The following is a 15,021-nucleotide window of genomic DNA, read 5'->3' as shown; positions in this document are numbered from 1 at the left end:
GGCGTTTCCAAGAACCCGAATCCGAGGCAGAAACCATATTAGCAAGTGACACGCATGAGCGTGTGCACACGAGTGATGTACATACTTCTCTTACCTTTTGACTGTCTTAACCCATTTTGACCTGAGATCGGATTCTAAAAATGTCTTCTACATCCTGACAGTTTTCTGAAAAAGCTCTGTTTCTATGTCAGTCGTTCTTTGATTTTTCAAAAATAGCAGACCTACAAGCTCGTAGCGCGCCACTCGGTGGCACGCTATGAGCTTGTAGATCTGCTATTTTTCAATAGCTAAAGCATGACATAATGCTAACACCAAAAGGGGTTCCCGCCCCAAAATGAGTTAACGGTTATTGCGTAGATCTACGCCAATTAATAAATGCCACGCTCCACGCCATTGGTGGTGTTGTCCGGCAATTGGTGGTTTATAATAACTTTTGATTGATCGAGTAATAATGCTACTCACGTTAGCATCTGGTTGCTAGCTGTTGTCATAACACAGCTAGCAACCAGATGCCGATCGATCTTGGCTCGTCGTCGCCATAAACACCCAATCTATCAGTTGTGTTCATAGGCACTCTGCTTGTGCATATGTACACACAACTTTTGATCATTGTGTTTCACGCACACGCACACACAGTGGTGAAAAGAACTACCTGGTTAATTTCCTGGCAGTAATGTGAATGAGGCTATCTATTTTAGACAGGTGAAGGGTGTGTATCATAGAAAATGTTCAACACCAGAGTGTTGGAAAGGAAATCTCGTATTCTGTACAGATACCAAAACAATACTATTTTGAATACCTTTATTCAGTGTAACAACATAAGCAAAACTTGTAAATCAGAGACCATTGGTCTGATCAAATTTCCTCTCTGCAGCCCCCCCCCCCCCCCCCCCCCCCCCCCCGTGTCACATGGGACAGACGCCAAGTTTGACGTCAATCGGTCAGACTGTGCGTCTATCACAGGCATTACTCAGGCAGACAGAGATTCTGTGAAATTACACATGGATTTTGCTAACCTTTTTTTGTGTCTGCAGTCTTTTTAGAATACAATTCTAAAACCATTGCAATTTGTTCATTTTTTGAGCATTTTAGAGATGAATGCCCCTGTTGAATTAGCATAAACAACTCAATGGCGCATCAAAACTCATCTGAACACTAAATCATCGAAACTGATACACGTCATACTTCTGATCTTACCCCGTCAGCCTAGTTGCATTGTTGGAAAGACCTCAGTGGGGTGCCAGAGAGAGGATATTGAGGAATCAGCTATCTGGATCCAACAGTCTTTATCCAACATAGATTTCAACAACAAATAAATAATAATATATTAATACTTTTATTTATACATTTTTGTTGTTGCCATTTGCCTTTATTGATAGATGACAGGAAATGGGGAGGGGGAGAGAAGGGAAGTGACACGCAGCAAAGGTCGTCGGGATCGGGAGTCGAACCCGCGACACGCTGTCTAGGTACCCGGAATGCTACCCTAGCTGTCCGGGCCTTATATTTTTTATATAGAATGCTACCCTAGCTGTCCGGGCCTTATATTTTATATAGAATGCTACCCTAGCTGTCCGGGCCTTATATTTTATATAGAATGCTACCCTAGCTGTCCGGGCCTTATATTTTATATAGAATGCTACCCTAGCTGTCCGGGCCTTATATTTTTTTATATAGAATGCTACCCTAGCTGTCCGGGCCTTATATTTTTATATAGAATGCTACCCTAGCTGTCCGGGCCTTATATTTTATATAGAATGCTACCCTAGCTGTCCGGGCCTTATATTTTTATATAGAATGCTACCCTAGCTGTCCGGGCCTTATATTTTTTATATAGAATGCTACCCTAGCTGTCCGGGCCTAATATTTTTTATATAGAATGCTACCCTAGCTGTCCGGGCCTAATATTTTTTATATAGAATGCTACCCTAGCTGTCCGGGCCTTATTGTCTCCACCAGGCCGAAGGCATGGGGGGAGAGTATGTTTTGCACTCCGTCCGTCCGTCCGTGTGTCCGTCCGTGTGTGTGTCCGTCCGTGTGTCCGTGAGCAGCTAATCTCGGCCACCGTTAACCCGGCCGATGCCAAATTTTGCACACACACTCCCTGGATGCCAACGATGAACCTCTGCCCCAAACTTTCCAGAACGGCCTGTTATAGCGCCACCAGGAGGCCGCTTTGTGCAAAACAAGTTTTTGCACAGTACACCTACAGATTTTGTCCAAACATCACGCAAATTGGTACACAGTCTCTCTAGAGCCATTCAACAAAACCGTTCTTTCAGATTTCTCACACTCCATCCTGATTGGTTAAGATTGGCTTCCAAAGTTCACAGGAGTGCTCAGTTTAAAACAAAATGCTGCAAATCATGAACACATCGCGTGATTTCCGTGAAATTGTGCACCCACATTCCCACTAGGCCGAGGACGAAATGCCACATGAACAATTTCAACTCAGCCTCAAGGTGGCGCTATAACTGGCCGAAAAGTTTTTTTTACCTCTAACTGCATGGATCTGTGGATAACTTTGTATGCCAACTCCCTAGAGGCCAAGGAAAAACCTTTGTCTGGAATTTTTCACATCTGCTCTTTATAGCGCCACCAGGAGGCCGACATATGTAAAACACATTTTCTATTATTACTCCTTCAGATTTTATCCGAATTTCACGCAAATCGGTACACATGATCTCCATAGTCCTGTGATCAAGACAGGTTTGTTTGATTTCTCATATTCCATCCTGATTGGCCACGATTGGCTCCTACAGTTTTCAGGAGTAGCCCGCTTTGTACAAATCGCCACAACTCCTCAACGCAGCGTCAGATTGCGATGAAACTTGGGCACTTTTTCTAGTATTTTATATAGAATGCTACCCTAGCTGTCCGGGCCTTATATTTTATATAGAATGCTACCCTAGCTGTCCGGGCCTTATATTTTATATAGAATGCTACCCTAGCTGTCCGGGCCTTATATTTTATATAGAATGCTACCCTAGCTGTCCGGGCCTTATATTTTATATAGAATGCTACCCTAGCTGTCCAGGCCTTATATTTTATATAGAATGCTACCCTAGCTGTCCGGGCCTTATATTTTATATAGAATGCTACCCTAGCTGTCCAGGCCTTATATTTTATATAGAATGCTACCCTAGCTGTCCGGGCCTTATATTTTATATAGAATGCTACCCTAGCTGTCCGGGCCTTATATCTTCATGTACACGTTCACGTTCTAAAACATGAGTGCTTACACGCACGACATACACGTGAAGTTACTTGTTCATTTCTTTGTTGTGGGACATGCAAAGAACTCACTTCTGTGCGTGTGTGTGTGTGTGTCACACACTCTTTGGCACTTTCTTTTGCACAATAAAAATTTAATAAAGGTACATGACGTAATCATGAAACACCGTGAGGAAGGACAATGTCAGGCTTATGTCTGATTTATACTCTGTTGTGCGCCATGTGCACGGCTATAACTGAGGCTTTATACAAAGTCCTCACATATTAAAGAAAACAATGTTGACAGTGTGGCGGTGTGCGTTTCAGGTCATGGTCTTGCCATGCCCAGGCCATGCTGAAGATCATCAACTATAAGGACGATGAGAAGTCCTTCAGTCGCAGGATCAGCCACCTGTTCTTTCACAAGGAGAACGACTGGGGCTTCTCCAACTTCATGTCCTGGAGTGTGAGTACAGGGAACATGCTTTTTTGTTCTTTTTCCTTTTTTGACCAGACATGTCAAGAGTGTGGGGAAAGAACAAACTAAAATGATAAAAGGAGAAATGAGCTTCAGATTAAACCTGATTGCAATCTGTTTCTGTAGGAGCCATATTTACGTTGATTGGTGTTTATGTATGTATGGCTCAACATATATAAATTAATGTACATGAAAACAATATATGATTCTAGCCCACTTTTGTGTTTGTACTTTTAACTTTGATAGCTAGATGCCACAACACACATCTGTGCAAGTGTGACAAGGCAGGTACACGGTAATGTCCTTGAGGGTGTAGAAATGGAAGTAAATGTTTCAATTTGTACACACGAGTGTATATAAATTCTTTGTTTTTACAGTCTAGTGTTCTTGCAGCTATACAATTGTGTACACCATGGAACATTTTCTCTCACATAAATATGGATGGACCCTAATGTTCCTCAGTGTGTTGAGTTCTTAGATAACCAGACCTGACTGCTTGAATGTTTTTTTGTGGTTGTATTTGTGGTGTTTTTCAGGATGTGACCGATCCAGAGAGAGGCTTCATTGAGGATGACAAAGTCTCCTTTGAAGTCTATGTGCAGGCCGACGCTCCACACGGAGTGGCGTGAGTAGTTTCCCTCTCCCTCTCTCTCTCTCTCTCTCTCTCTCTCTCTCTCTCTAACCTAATCGGTGTCTCTCTTTCTGGAGGTGTGTGTGTGTGTGTGTGTGTGTGTGTGTGTGAATTAGCCTTGAACCTTCTGCCTGCCCTTCTACATGGCTCTGTCTCTCTCCCCAGTTGGGACTCAAAGAAACACACAGGCTATGTGGGTCTGAAGAACCAGGGAGCGACCTGCTACATGAACAGCCTGCTACAGACGCTATTCTTCACCAACCAGCTCAGACGGGTACGTGTTTGTGTGCTTTTGTCATGTCAGTGTGTTTAGCGTTCTTTGCTAATCTGACGGGGCTGGGCAATATTTTGATATTATTATCCATGTCCATATCGCCCAGCCTTAATATCTGACACCTTCCCTCCTCTCCTCTAGGCGATGTACAGGATGCCCATACTGGTTTTAATCACTTCTTAAGCCCTATTTTATACATTGAAAAAATATATTTTTTTACAAATGACTATACAATATTGAGCTATTTAAGTTAAACTATTGTGATAGTTTCTACATATCGCCCAGCCTTAATGTCTGCCATGTTCCCTCCTCTCCTCTAGGCGGTGTACATGATGCCCACAGAGGGTGATGACTCATCCAAGAGCGTTCCTCTGGCCCTACAGAGGGTCTTCTACGAGCTGCAGCACAGCGACAAGCCTGTGGGCACCAAGAAACTCACCAAGTCCTTTGGGTAACCTACCTACCTTGATGCATCATGATCTTACACTTTACAGACACATGCATGACACCCTTTCTCACAAAGGGAAAGTACTTGGTTCGGTTTTTATTATTGTGGTATAAATTGTGATATTGTCTGCACAGAATGACTTTTTTTTTTTTCCTACAAATGAACTGTGCAGGCAGGCAATGGGGGATGTTAACAGTTTGACTGTTTTTCACGCGTAACCCGCATTTTAATCAACCCCCCTTCACTGCCGAGATTGTTGTATTACCTTTAGAGCATACGCTGAATTATTTGGGCTTTTAATCCGCGAAAAAAGGTCCCTCGGTTTGTTGTGATCCGATCGTATCATCCACCATCTTGGTGCACCTGGAAGACGCACACAAGACCCGACTCCATGAGGCCTTGTACCCTATTCATTTGCATTGGCCTCAATTTCCCAGAAGCCCTAGCAGCCCACAGCATGTGACGATTTCTCTATCTCTGCGACGAAGACAGAGTTTATTTTTATTTATTACATTACGGCGGATTAAACACATAAAACAAAAGGCGGGTATAGCGGGGATGGCAACGACAATAACCTGGAGTAATCCATTCCAGGCACGGAAACTAAGATTTATCTGCTGTCAAAATGTACATTTGTCAGGAGATGAAAAAAACATCCAGCTCAAATGGAGTTGTGAGTTTTTCGTTGAAGCGATTTTTAATACTTTTCATTGGTTAAATGTTTTTAACCAACACACAGACATAAAGGGTGTTCAATAGAACTGATTTATGGAAAATGAAGAATAACCGATAAAAACAAATTGAGTTAGATGGTTTCTTCTGGACAGCAACAATATGCTCTGCTCTCCAAACAGTTTGGAAATTACAGTAGAAGGTTTTGTCTTTTGCGTACATCAGTTAAGCAATGACTTGTTTTCTGTGGAAAACTGAATTATAATCCTGTCTGTTCCACAATAATAAAAGTGTCAAGCTTCTTCGATGATGCAGCAATTTTGAAGCAAACAAATGTATCCTTCCCATAGTAATAATTGTATTATGTTTTATTTGTGTATACAGGTGGGAGACATTAGACAGCTTCATGCAACATGACGTCCAGGAGTTGTGCAGAGTCGTGAGTCCTCGTTTCATACTGGTCACTGCTCTCAAGTTTGCTGCGTGTGTAACCTCTGAAAAATGTGCTTAATGCCTGCATGTTTGTTCCAGCTCCTGGACAACGTTGAGAACAAAATGAAAGGCACCTGTGTTGAGGGAACCATCCCTAAGCTCTTCAGAGGAAAGATGGTGGTATGTTGACTAATTTTCTCTCTCTCCTTGTCCTCCTGTCTACTTTTCTCAGAGACTCTCATGCTTCGAATGCTCGTCACGTTGTTTGATTTGAAATGGGGCTGCAGCTATTTATTTTCTTGGCGGCATTTTATCGATTACCTTTTAAAGCAATTCTTTTTTAAAATAAATGATTCATCTTTATTATTTATTTTAGTTAAAATGTGCTTAAAATTGAATTAAATTAGTAATGGCTAAATAAGAGCCATAATCCGAATAATCTTTTCCGTAATTGTCCGATTAATCAGTTATGAAAATAATCTTTATTTGCAGCTTGATTTTTGCAATCGATTAAATAATACAATTGTAAGTAATCAATGAATGTAACTGTGAAAAGAATAACCATGTGACTACATTGAGCTCCGTGTTAAGTGTGTGTGTGTGTGTGTGTGTGTGTGTCCTCTCCAGTCATACATCCAGTGTAAGCATGTGGACTACAGGTCAGAGCGGATAGAAGACTACTATGACATCCAGCTCAGCATCAAAGGAAAGAAGAACAGTGAGTACACTCAATCTCTCCTTGCCTTTATCCAGCCTCCATGCCGCTGTGCTCCTCTTTTGTCCTGTCTCTTCACTGTTTTTCACAAGCTGGGCTGGCAGGCGGTTGATTCTGTCAACTGGCAGTGAAATGAAATGCAATGCAGCAGCGTTTAGTTGTTGTGGTTCTCAACTGCACTGGTACTGCTGGTTTTTCCGTCTTATCAGATTGACGAGATGGTTTCCTACACTGTAAAGTGAATAGTGTTCATTTAACTTGGAGCTTTTGGGGGAATTACTGAACCTTTTATTCGATCGGAACAGTGGATAGAGATAGGAAACACGAGGGGGAGAGAGTAGGGCAGTGACATACGGTGGGCTGACTGGGAATTGAACCGGGGACCTCCCAGGCGTTTGACCTCATGTGGTAACCACACAGCTTTCGGGTCACCACCCTACTTTCAGAGTTCCAAATGAATACATCGTAATTAAGGATTATTAAACAAACGGCACACTCGTCGGGTCTCTCTTAGATCATTTACAAACGGCACAGCAGTAGGGTCTCTCTTGTCTTATTTACAATACAAGTAAGGGGTTTCCAGATATTTACAAGCTTTTTTCACAAAGGCACAACCGTAATGGCGTGCCAAAAACTGTATCCCTGTCAGAATCTGTCTTTGGAAAATATTTTGACGGGGAGAAGAACTGTCCAAATATGTACACTCCTCCAATTTCCTTCTTGTTGACACATTCTTTGCCGCATGTGACGGAAATCTCTGTCAAGTGTAATCCAACGCTTCACCGTCGATGACTGACATCTCTGTAGTTCTCTCTAGGTTGCTAAGCAACCGGAAGTGAAAACTTCGCCTGCCCTCCGCCTCCATGTTTTTGGTCAAAACAAGCTTTATTCAACAACCCATAACTACAGAATTGGTTGTAGTTACAAAATGTATTTCCGGGTGAAAGAAGACAACAGTTTTTTTGTTTTTACAAACTGTTCATGTCTCGGGTCTTGACTAAATCTAATAACTGCACTATTAGTGTTATTAAAATGAACACTAAGGATTTCACTATCACTTCTTACCTAGATAACATTCCATATTATGTACCTGTTGTGTCGAAAAGGTAACAAGGTTACATAAATTGAGATGACCTAAAAAGATGCTGTCATTTGATAAGTAACATTTGACCAGCTGTGCCTCCGGTTTCCATAGTAATCAAGCCTCTGTGTATCAGATGTGTACTTGTGCCTATCAAGCTTGTCAGGAAACGGATGAACAGACTCGGACAAAGTCGTGAGACATGTGACTAAGATAAAAACTATGGTTGATGTGTTGGAGTTTTTCTTTGTAATTTAATTTATATACGTTTATATTTTGTATCTTATTTTAATATAATGTATAGAAGGGTAGCTGTCCTCAGTCTGCCAAGAATTAAACTAGGATGCATACTCTGCTCCCTACTGTAATTAAGTGGTCTTAAGCAGTCTTAAGCAGGATTTATATTGCAAGTAGTAGAGAATTTAATGTGCAAAAATAGCTACAAAATCATCTTCTTTCCTTGATGAGAAGACTGGTTGAGCAACAAACCAAAACTAGGAAAACACTTTAGTTAACTAATAAAGAGCATGTCTCTGAGGTCCCGAACGTATTATTGAGAAGAGAGGCAGACATGCTCTTTATTAGTTAACTAAAGTGTTTTGCTAGTTTTTGTTTGTTGCTCAACCTGTCTTCTCATCAAGGAAAGAACATTTCATGTTTTAGTACATTGTCTAAAGGACTCAGAGATTGCCATTTAGTGCTCTGTTTGTATATGAATTTGTCTGTACTATGACTGCACTTTTGGGTTCTGGCTAAATGTTGTTTGCATTAACAAGGACAGGGGAAGGTGTCGCACCCTAGGGACACTATACAATGTGACACTTCTGTTTGCATTAACACGGACAGGGGAAGGTGTCGCACCCTACGGACACTATACAATGTGACACTTCTGTTGTTGACAGCATACACCACTGACGAAGGCTTTACGCCGAAACGCGTACATTGTGCTGTCTGCTCCGCAACATGCTATGTGAATTATAAAATAATAAGTGCCTTAAACTAAATGACATCTCCGTGAGTGCTGGTATTATTCTCTTCTCAGAGATTTCTTGTAAAGTTAATGGGAAAAGCACCTATTGTCTTTGAAAAGAAGACAACAGCATGGCAAATGGACAGATCATCACACTGTGTAGTTAGCAGTCAGTCAGTAGCAGTCTATAATCCTTATCTCGACTCTCGATGACCTTTGAGCATGTGAGGTCCGATTTGTGTACTCGATGAAAATCCTTCACTCTTTGTCTCTCTCTCTCTCTCTCTCTCGTGTGCAGTATTCGAGTCTTTCAAAGACTACGTGGCAACAGAACAGTTGGATGGAGACAACAAATACGATGCAGGAGAGCATGGCCTACAGGTGAGTCTTCAGCCATAATCCCTATTTACATTCATATGTACTACACACACATTCACAGACCACCGATGGTGTTTGTATAGATATCCACCCTTAATATACACGCACAATTGACACACATCGTCGTATAATAAAGTTTCAAATCCTGCATACAAATGGTAGTCTCTCAATCCTATGGATGGTAACCATAAGGTTGCCAGTTCGAACCCGGGCTCCCCCAGAGTTACTGTCGAAGTGTCCTTGAGCAAGACACTGAACCCCTAATTGCTCCCGATGTGCTAGTTGGTGCCTTGCATGGTTTCCGCTGCCATCGGTGTATGAATGGGTGAATGTAATGCACAATCTCTGTAAATCGCCTTGGATAAAGGCGCTATATAAATGCACCATTTACCATTTACCATTTTTACCTCTCGCTTCCTGAATCTGACAGTAATTCCAGTATACAAATCATTCCGTGTCAGTGGTTTGTGTAACTCTGGCTCTAGGTTGATTTGTTTTGAAAACACCAAAGCCTTACAAAGGAATACAAGTGTCTCTCGGGGCTTAAAGTTCTCAGTCCTGGGGACGGATTTCAGTCCTGAGGGGTCATTTAATGAGATCAGTGCAGATTTGCAAAAAGAAAATTTTCATTCTTGGGATTTCTTTGGCTTTAAGCCCTGTGTCTGTTTAAAGCTGTAACCATGTAACATGAGATCTAATTAAAAAAAATACATTTGTACGTATTTCTTTAGGTGTTTGCGGTTTTTTTCCCCGTTTTTTTTTTTGTACTTGCCGTGAATAATATTGGATAATAAAGCCATATTGTTTACATGGAATTGCATCTGTCATGAAATTGGGTGTTTGTGGAGATGCATGTAAATCAGTGACTATGTCCTCACAAGACTGTACATGTAACTGTGTTCCAGGAAGCAGAGAAGGGGGTGAAGTTCCTGACCTTCCCTCCCATTCTGCATCTGCAGCTGATGAGGTTCATGTATGACCCACAGACCGACCAAAACATCAAGATCAATGACAGGTGACAAACCAAACACACTCTTGCATCCATATACCCGTTTATCCAACCAGGTGCAGTTTTTTATCGGTTCACGTCAAGCAGCCAAATGCCCACTGAAACACAGAGACGGACCGATAAGTGCAGTGGTTAAGCACTTCAACCCCAGCATCTATATTATGGGGGAAACATTAGCTGAAAATAGCAGAGCTACAAGCTTGATCTTCTAGATTGGGGAGGGGGGGACCCGTCCAAGTACAGAGCCAACACAAGTCCAGTATACAAAGTGGTTAGGAACGTTTGTGCCACTTCCTGCTATGGGCTCTATTCTCACAGGAGCCTTTACTGCCATACCTCTAACACTCTGCGCCTCTCTCTCAGAAATGACCAAATAACCAAATGAATAAATAAATGCATAAAAGGTAACCCGAAAGTCCTAAATGGGATGTGGGCATTTGTGATGTGTACGCCGAAACACAGAAAGTCTGTGATCCAGGTTAACAGAGTCTATTTGTGGACTTCAGGCAGTACTCCAGTGCGGTGCTGACCCCCACCGCAGTATGGTGGCCAAGTGACTTGAGTGAAAAGTGAGTGCAGGAAGTCTTTAAGTGTATGTAAAGTCCCTGGGGGGCAGGGGGGGTGGGGGGTTTAACTGTCCACATGGATATAATAGGACTCCCATCCGAACACAAACAGAATGATTTACACTAATGAAACTGTCAGAGAGCCCCAGTTAGAGGTTAGCTGGAACACAAACTGCGTACATGGGAAGTTCCTTTCTGTTTTTTTGTTTTGTTTTTTCTCAATCTCCCGCACCAGCCGGCACGCCTCCAACACGCTACTACGGACATGCTTGATGATGTCAATGACCGTGTGAACAACGGATGTACAAAAGCAACAAATATGCTGTGATCTTTACATATGCCTCGTGTGAACGCGCCATAAAATTGTCTTAAAGGACAACTTTAGCTTTTTTCAACCAAGGTTCATGTTTTAGGTTATTAGAGAAAGTAAAAGATGAGTGTTAATTCTTTTTCATTTGCTGCTTTCTTTCGTTTTAGTGATTTTAGCTGTTTTTGACAGGGGGGCGGGGGCATTCAAGCATGGGGCTAAATATGTATTTTTTTACAAAATATTATGGCGATTTATTTTTTTATTATTTACTATAGTCCTAATAAACCCCAGGAAATTACATCTGGCCACAGAAGATCACAGGATCTACTGAATGTAAAGGAGGCAATATGCAGTTTGACACGTTCAGTAGATCCCGTGATCTTTTGTGGCCAGGTGTAATTTCTTCGGGTCTAGTAGGACTATAGTAAATAATAAAAAAAAAAATTGCCATAATATTTTGTAAAATAAAATACATTCTTAGCCCCATGCTCGAATGCCCCCCCCCCCCCCCCCCCCCCAAAAAAACAGCTAAAATCCCTAAAACGAAAGAAAGCAGCAAATGAAAAAAAAAACACCCATCTTTTACTTTCTCTAATAATAACCTAAAACATGAACCTTGGTTGGAAAAAAACTAAAGTTGTCCTTTAAAAACAGTTAGTTTAATTATTGTGATGCTGCCACCAGCACCTGGTCTACTGGCATCTACACACACACACACACACACACACACACACACACACTGGGTGTGAAGTAACCTCGCCTCACCAGGCTTTCCACCACCTCGGAGGAAAGCCTGGTCTCTGTATCAAAAGTCTGTATGATCCTGTCGGGAGCGGATGATATCGTTACGTCATGTTGTAGTATTGTTTTGTAGTCGACAGGCAGGAACAGGCTGCAACTTTATTGAGGGAAAAGGAAGGTTCCTTCCTTTTCCCTCAATAAAAGCTCTCGTAGCCTGTAGCTTTTATTGAGAGAAATCGGTTTGAGGGAAAAGGAAGTTGCCGCCTGTTGTTCCTGCCTGTCGACTACAAAACAATACTACAACATGACCTAACGATATCATCCGCTCCCTACAGGATCATATACCCTAAATGAAATGGTGCCCAGGCTAGGTGTGAAGTAGCTGGTGATCAGATATGGATCTCACTTTCTCTTTCCTACCTTGTTCTCTTCCTCGCTCTTTCTCACTTTCTCTCGTTTTTGTTATTGCCAAAGCATCCCAAGTGAAATGACCATGTGTTCCCCAGGTTTGAGTTCCCAGAGCAGCTGCCCCTGGACGAGTTCCTCCAGAAGACGGACTCCAAGGACCCGGCTAACTACATCCTGCACGCGGTGCTGGTGCACAGCGGGGACAACCACGGAGGACACTACGTCGTCTATCTCAACCCCAAAGGAGACGGCAAGGGGAGCGTCAAGGAACCAATAGTGAGTCATCACACCTAACACCGTTATGTTCTGAAAGAGGATTGGTGACGAAACACAAAGGGATTTGAGAGATTTAAAGTAATTGAATGGTTTTGACTGTTAAGATTGAGAATAAAAAGTGTTGAGTTTAGTTGTTTTTGATTATAACTAAGTAGGTCAAACCTAAAGGCAAACGTTAGCTTAGTTTAATTCAGAGTGATGTTCGGGCTGTGAGAGTGTGTAGGGGAAGGGATTAAAAATGGCTGTTTTGAGATTTGGGCATTTTAAGTACAATACAAACACTATGTTGAGACTTTGGAATAGACTTGTTAATATGTCCGATGACAGACTGACCAAAAAGATTTTTAACTGGGACATTTCTAATGGTTACCCCTGGGCTAATGAAGTAAAGTCTTTATTCTTTAAGAATAATTCATAATTTATTTAAATAGACTACGCTGTAATATTCATGAAATACAGAACTATATGTTCCTTGGGTATAAGGAGAGTTGGGCTGTTGATTTATGGTACAAACCTAAACTAAGAACATATCGTCTTATTAAAAATAATTATGGGCCTGATCCTTATGTTACACAAAATATATCCAAAGGTCAGAGATCTTTTTGTGCACAGCTGCATTCTGGGACCTTACCATTAGCTTTAGAAACGGGTAGATTCATTGGTACTCCTGAGGAGGACAGAGTGTGTCTAGTGTGAAATTGAAAATGAAATTCATTTTTTGTTTTACTGCCCTTTATATGATTATATTAAGACATGTATTGTTTTGTAAGATGACAACCATCTGTGCTGGCTTTTTCTGGTTGGAGGACTATGAGAAGCTGGAGTTTTGTTTTGGGAGGGGTATTTTTGCTTTGGCAGACTTTTTATGCAAATCGTGGGAAATGAGGCAGAATGTTTTGTTTGTGTAAAAATGTTTCTTTTACTCAATGCAATATTGAAGCAATGTTATGGTGTGTCCTGTAAGTCCATGTGGGCTGGGCGCCTTTGGTGCATGACACAGAAATAAAGAATCTATCTAATCTATCTATCACTATGAATCAATATATAGACAAAAAGGTTGTTCTGCTTAATTCCTTAGGTGTAAATTGCAGACTTGTAAACTAAGACCTTTATTGGTCGAAATGCATATGTCATTTTTTATTTGCCTTGCTCATCAATAAACTATTATGTTTTTCCCCAAAGGCGGAGTGCCTTGGAATCTTTTCTTTACAAGTCTGCAATTTACAACTAGGGAATTAAGCAGTACAACTTGAAAGAAAAAAAAAACTTTGTCTATATAGTCCTACCTGTAACACCAAAGTGCACCCATCTATGTAAGAGCCTCTGCAGCGCTTCTATTCTATTTTTAACCCATTCTGGGCGGGGTTCCCTATTTGTACCTTACCCCCTCAGGCCGGGAACCCATATTTGGGTTCTGTACAGTATGTACAGTATTCAAAAATGTAAAAATTTTGATTCTGCTATATCAATATTTGAAGTTTTTCAGAAACCTTAGGTCAGGATTTAGAGGCGTTTTTAGAATCGGCCTTAGGCCTGAATGGGTTAAACTATGAATCAATGTTTTGTCCTGAACTTGACGCCAAATGAACCTTAAGTGCGGTGTGCTTCTCTCCTCCTCCATTCTCCGTCCCCCTCCCACTCTCTCCTTTTACTCTCTAGTGGTGTAAGTTTGATGATGATGTTGTGTCTCGGTGCACCAAAGAGGAAGCCATAGAACACAACTACGGCGGCCATGACGACGACCTCTCGGTTCGCCACTGCACCAACGCCTACATGCTGGTGTACATCCGGGAGTCCAAGCTCGGTGAGTCAGTGATTCCCAAACGTTTTCATGTCAAGGACCCCCAAATTGACTCATTAGCCCGCAGACCCCTCCCCCCCCCCCCATTTGAAAAGATATGCCAGGGACAATATTAACGCTTCTGATGAAAGTAGCGATCGGCAGAATAGTTACAGTCGATGTTTTCTTCCGGGGGGAATTTCGAGGATTTCAAAATGTAAGCTTTTCTGCTGCCAGCGATAAGGGACATTTGACTGAATCGCTGGGTCGGCAGTTGTCTGCAATTTACAAATTCACTAATAAAAAATTGTGTTGGTCCTGATTGTATCGCATGACAAGCGATTTTTCCAGGTGAAAATACATCATGTTCGTCAAGCAAAGTGTCTTGCAACAAATCAGCCTTTTTTTTTTAGATCTTTTGTTTTTCTTTCTCTCCCAGGTGAGGTTCTCCTACCGGTGACTGACGTGGACATCCCCCAGCAGCTGGTGGAGCGTCTGCAGGAGGAGAAGAGAGTGGAGGCACAGAAGAGAAAGGAGCGCCAGGAGGCCCATCTCTACATGCAGGTCCAGGTATGCAAGGCGCTCATGTTAAAACTCTACCTGGAGACGTGTGTTGGCGGGTGGGTGGGGTTAGCTAGG

At 41.9% G+C, this 15,021-nt stretch overlaps 1 protein-coding gene across 6 annotated transcripts in view; it reads left to right on the top strand.

The window, feature by feature from the left end:
• Positions 1–15,021, top strand: part of usp7 (ubiquitin specific peptidase 7 (herpes virus-associated)) — a 43,251-nt gene that overhangs the window by 14,785 nt on the left and 13,445 nt on the right. For 4 of the 6 annotated variants that reach the window (XM_083778850.1, XM_083778849.1, XM_083778848.1 and 1 more), the window contains exons 4-16: positions 3,541–3,679; positions 4,228–4,316; positions 4,488–4,596; positions 4,738–4,761; positions 4,917–5,047; positions 6,101–6,155; positions 6,248–6,328; positions 6,776–6,866; positions 9,213–9,295; positions 10,198–10,307; positions 12,425–12,602; positions 14,262–14,406; positions 14,822–14,952. In XM_083778850.1, coding sequence (XP_083634976.1) covers positions 3,541–3,679; positions 4,228–4,316; positions 4,488–4,596; positions 4,738–4,761; positions 4,917–5,047; positions 6,101–6,155; positions 6,248–6,328; positions 6,776–6,866; positions 9,213–9,295; positions 10,198–10,307; positions 12,425–12,602; positions 14,262–14,406; positions 14,822–14,952 — 1,366 coding nt within the window. The remainder of the gene's footprint in view (positions 1–3,540; positions 3,680–4,227; positions 4,317–4,487; positions 4,597–4,737; positions 4,762–4,916; positions 5,048–6,100; positions 6,156–6,247; positions 6,329–6,775; positions 6,867–9,212; positions 9,296–10,197; positions 10,308–12,424; positions 12,603–14,261; positions 14,407–14,821; positions 14,953–15,021) is intronic. The other 2 variants (XM_083778851.1, XM_083778847.1) reach the window with 1 other exon arrangement.

The sequence above is a fragment of the Protomyctophum parallelum genome (genome assembly GCF_964188405.1).
Source record: "Protomyctophum parallelum genome assembly, chromosome: 13".
Lineage (NCBI taxonomy): Eukaryota > Metazoa > Chordata > Actinopteri > Myctophiformes > Myctophidae > Protomyctophum > Protomyctophum parallelum.
The sequence above is the reverse complement of the archived record's forward strand: the minus strand, read 5'-3'. Positions and strand labels throughout refer to the sequence as shown.